Source organism: Nannospalax galili, unplaced genomic scaffold, assembly GCF_000622305.1.
Source record: "Nannospalax galili isolate Female #2095 unplaced genomic scaffold, S.galili_v1.0 scaffold285, whole genome shotgun sequence".
Lineage (NCBI taxonomy): Eukaryota > Metazoa > Chordata > Mammalia > Rodentia > Spalacidae > Nannospalax > Nannospalax galili.
In genome coordinates this window covers 2,949,141-2,953,784 of record NW_008355157.1, presented here as the reverse complement: position 1 = coordinate 2,953,784, position 4,644 = coordinate 2,949,141, and the positions used below count along the sequence as shown (strand labels likewise).

The 4,644-nt window shown below is 41.8% G+C and overlaps 1 protein-coding gene across 1 annotated transcript in view; it reads left to right on the top strand.

Moving 5' to 3' along the window:
* Atp6v1d (ATPase H+ transporting V1 subunit D) overlaps positions 1-4,644 on the top strand; it is a 30,314-nt gene that overhangs the window by 21,181 nt on the left and 4,489 nt on the right. The window contains exons 6-7 of the mRNA XM_008852146.3: positions 2,531-2,634; positions 3,142-3,208. Coding sequence (XP_008850368.1) covers positions 2,531-2,634; positions 3,142-3,208 — 171 coding nt within the window. The remainder of the gene's footprint in view (positions 1-2,530; positions 2,635-3,141; positions 3,209-4,644) is intronic.

Genomic DNA, 4,644 nt, shown 5'->3' with positions numbered 1-4,644 from the left:
AGTTCCTTTATTTTTTTGTCTGTTCTTTAAATTCACTGAATTTTTTAAATCATGTTTCTAATTGTTCTTTTGAGTTCCATGTTGTGCATTATATCTAAGGGGTTTTCATTGTACTCCTCTAGAGAACTATTGTTATTTGGTGGGGATATGTTATTTTGTTTTTTCTGTTATTATTCTTTTCTCTGTGATTTTGACATGTGAATTTCTTTTGCAGTGTCTGATTCTTGTGTGAGACTCAGGCCTTCAAGTTTAGGTCTGCTTCTTTTTGTGAACTTTATGTGTCTTTGTAGTTTACTTTTTGGGCATGAAAGGTTGGTTCGTCTAAGCTTCCTGTTCTCTCTTTTGATTTTATATTGGAGTGGCTGGATTGATTTTGTCTTCAAGAGTTCCCTCAGAGGCCCAATTAGGTGAAGGTCAGATGTTTTCAGGCTTTCTCCTAAGGTCTGAATCCCTCCAGGAACGATTTTGGCTTCAGGAATTTGGTGATTGGACTTGTCTCGGAGCCAGGCCCAGGAAAGATGCTGGTCTAGGGCAGCTGATGGCCATACCACCCAAAGATGCAATGGAAGATGGGGCAGGAAGAGGCCCCAAAGACTCCTGGGGACTGCACTGAGGAGCTGGGTTGGTCTGGATGTAAAGGATCAGGAATAGAAAAGGTCAGCCCCCGCCCCCGTGTCCCAGAAAGAGGCTGGAGAGTGGTGCAGGCCCAGGGAAGCAGAGGGAGGTGAGGGCAGGGCCAGACCCAGAAGCAGTGCTCCTGGGGCTCAGAGAAGGCACTAAGTTGGTCTGGATGAAAAGGATCAGGAAGCAGTATTGGTTCCCCAGGTGTCTGGGGACTCAAGATGGGGAATGGGACAGGATCCAAACTAGGAGAGACTGGTCGGGGGATGGGAGGGTGAATGAGGCTGGGGGAGTCAGGGCTCTGAGGATGGACTTACCCCGGAGAGAGGCCTGTGGGTAGGAGAGAGGCCTGTGGTGGGTGGTCGAGGCCCAGGGAAGCAGAGGGACCTTTCTAGATTTTTATAGCCTACCACTCCTATTCTTTTAGAATCTTCTCATCTGTTCCATTCCTAATTTCACAGCATTTTTGGAGTAGTAACATGTATTTAGTCTTCTCAAAGTGAAGTAATTTTTTCCCACATAGAAATATTCTTTGGTACCTTGATCTCATTGGTTCATGAAATAGTTTATTTAATTGTACAGAATGTTGATTATGTCTCATAAAAAGAAATAGTCACTTGGCAAACAAAAGTAGTTGCTGCATGGGCCAGTAGCATTTCCAAAGGAACAGGTGCATTAGCTAATTAATCCATCAAGATGGTGAAATAGTTCAGTTTTCCCTATGGGGTTGGTGATACATCGCCATAGTAGAAGCTTCCCTAGCATGTTGTAGGCTCTGGGTTTCATCCTCAGCACACATGTGCACCTCCAGTTATAGTCACACTAGTAAACTTGTAAAATAACTAAATAAACAATAAAACCTTTTAGCTGAGTATGGCGGTGCATGTCTTTAATCCTAGCACTGGGGAAGCAGAGGCAGGTGGATCTCTATGAGTTTGAGACTGGCCAGGGCTATATAGTGAAATCTTGGCTCATTAAAAAAAGAAATCCGGGAGCTGGAGAGATGGCTCGGTTAAGAACACTGGTTGTTCTTGCAGAAGACTTGTGTTCGAATCCCAGCACCCACATGGCAGCTAACAACTGTCCGTAACTCCAGTTCCAGGGGATCCGACAGCCTCTTCTGACCTCCGTGGACATTGCATGACACAGGTGCACTTACCTACATGCAGGCAATACACGCATACACATAAAATAAATAAAAATTTAAAACAAAGTCTGTTCTGTATGTTGTAGGATGTTGTCCTCTAAGCATAACAATTACCATCTTTAAAAAAATATTTTCGCTGTTTTTATTTATGTTTATGTGTGTGTACCTCCATGAATTTATGTGCCTATGGAGTTCAGAGGACATTGGATTCCCTGTAAGTGGAGGTACAGTTTTATACTGCCTGATGAAGGTTTTGGGAACTGATCCCAGGTTCTCTGCAACAGCAGTAAGCACTCTTAACTGCTGAGCCATTTCTCTAGCCCCTGCCATTACCATCTTAATCAGAGGAGCTGTGGTAATCTGCAGGAGGCCCTCAAGAGCAGGCTTACTGATCTTCCGTCAGAGGAGAAGGGCCAGGGTCCTTAGACCCTCACCTGAGAGTCCAGCCACTCTTGTACAGCCGGTTTTCCTTGTATAGCTGTAAGTGACCCTTGCTCCTCTAAGTCCAGTAAGCTCATTGGGTCACCAAGCTAGACTTGGGTGGAATTGTTACTTTGGTGTGTCTTTGGTGCCCTGTCTGGGTGAGTAGACATCTGCTCATGGGGCACAAACAGGCACTTTGTGTTTGGTATTTGCATCTAACAGGAGTTAATGAATTTGGTTTTGCATGTTTCCAGTTTTCCTGAATTACCTTCCTTTTGGGAAATTCATGCAGGATTCTTTAGTCCTCAATTAAAAGTGTGGTCTAATTGGCTTTTTCAGGTTATGAACTGACTGGTTTAGCCAGAGGTGGGGAGCAGTTGGCCAAACTAAAGAGGAATTATGCCAAAGCAGTGGAACTACTGGTGGAACTAGCCTCACTGCAGGTAGGTAGCAGCAGGGCCAGAGAACACCTGCAGCTTGGCTTCTGTAGTCAGGTGGAAAGCAGTCAGTGCTTGTGTTGGGGCATGCTCCGCTGTGCCTGTGGGCCTGTGTGAAGTAAGCCCGATAAGGCAATTTCTGAAGTGATGGCTTCTGCATCATTGTTTTTATCTTTTATTAACAAAGCATGTGTGTAGTGATAAACTTTCAGTCTCTGCTGGATGAGAACAGCAATCGTCAGTACTATATTTAAATGCAAATATAACATGGCCCCTGTGTGAAAGTTGTCTTTCTCCTTTTGTAGCTAGTTAATATAGATCTATTGAATGAGTCTTCATGGAAATAACGCTAAATCTCTAGAAAGCTCTTAGGAATTTTCTGTTCATGAGGCAGGCTGAACAGAAGTCAGTTGTCTTTTGGGTTCCCAAATGTTTCTACAACTGCATTCTGACTGGAGCCAAGGAAACAGCATAACTTTGTTCTTACATTATTAATTTATCCTTTTATTTTAGACTTCCTTTGTTACTCTGGATGAAGCTATTAAAGTAACCAACAGGCGTGTAAATGCCATTGAACATGGTGAGTCAAAGCTGCTGTGAGGCACTCTGTTCATTGCCTTGCTCCTCCTGTCCCACTTGTTAGGCAGCTGCTAGGACTTGGGCACAGAACTGCACACTGAAAGAGGAGTAAGGCACAGCCCCGCCCAGCGTGGAGAGAGAAATATGCCCCAATAGTAACAAAGCATGTGGGTGTGTCCTGTGAGAGATATAGAGGAGAGAGGTAAGTTACAGATTGTGTAGTGTCGTATGCATTTCTCGTCATTCATGCAGTTAATAGAGTAGAAATCTGTTCCTAAGAGCCTTAGTGTTTTCTTTTGTTCCTTCTATCAGTCGAGTAATAGATCTTTTAAAATGTATTACTTTAAAATAGTTCTCCTTGGCTGGGCATGGTGACGCCTTTAATCCCAGCATTTGGGAGACAGAGACAGGCGTATCTCTGAGTTCAAGGCCAGCCTGGTCTACATAGTGAGTTCCAGGACAGCTGGGGCTACAGGGCGACCCTGTCTCAAAAAGACCAAAAAAAAAAAAAAAAAAATTATATATTTCTCCTTATGCCCATTCTTGATTTCAAAGAGTAAACTGTCTCACTTTGCTGTTTATTTTCTTTCTTTCATTTTAAAACATGATTATGTAGTGTTAAGAATGTTTTAAGAGATTCAGTTACCATTAAAGAAATGTTTATTCAGTTTTAAGGTAAGAAAGGAGCAAACATTGAAGAAATCCCTTTGATTGGCTCTCTACTAGTTTCTCATATTTGAGGTGCATTAGTGCATTATACCACTGAGCTATGCTCCTGTCCCAGAAACACATTTCTTGACTGCTTTCTGGAATCAATCTTTATTTCATGAAATTGCAATCAAAACAGTGGATTAATAGTTCTCAACTTCAGGGAGTTCCCATTCTAAAAGTAGAGTAGGTAGACTAACTATAAAGCAGAACCCAGACACACACAGACCTTCAAGTTCTCTCTGCTCATTTTCTTTTTAATTTTTTAATAACTACACGATTAGAAGAACATTTCATTACAGCTTTAACGTATTCAGTAACACACTTCAGAACAAGAGTACATCTCTTTCACAAGTGGCTGTAAGTTTCTAGGTTCACAGTTGAGTTAATACAGTTATACAAACAATATTGAACTCAGTATAAGCCCTGTAAGACATAAAATTGGATGAGTTTTTAACCTTTAAAAAAGATCCCCATTTCATTTTAGAATATAGTGTTCCTTGCAGAAAGACTCATTGCTTTTGCTACTAACACAGAGATGTTGGTGCATGCATCTCTAATCTGTATGTATCTGATTATTACTAGTCATAATCGGTTGCACTTGGATCCTTGGTGCCTGTGCATGTCTATAAAGTCATCGGGTAGATTTCAATGTTGTTTATCACCTGTACTAATTAACATGATGTAAATTTCCATGCTTCCTCCTAAAATATATTTTTTAAAATTTGA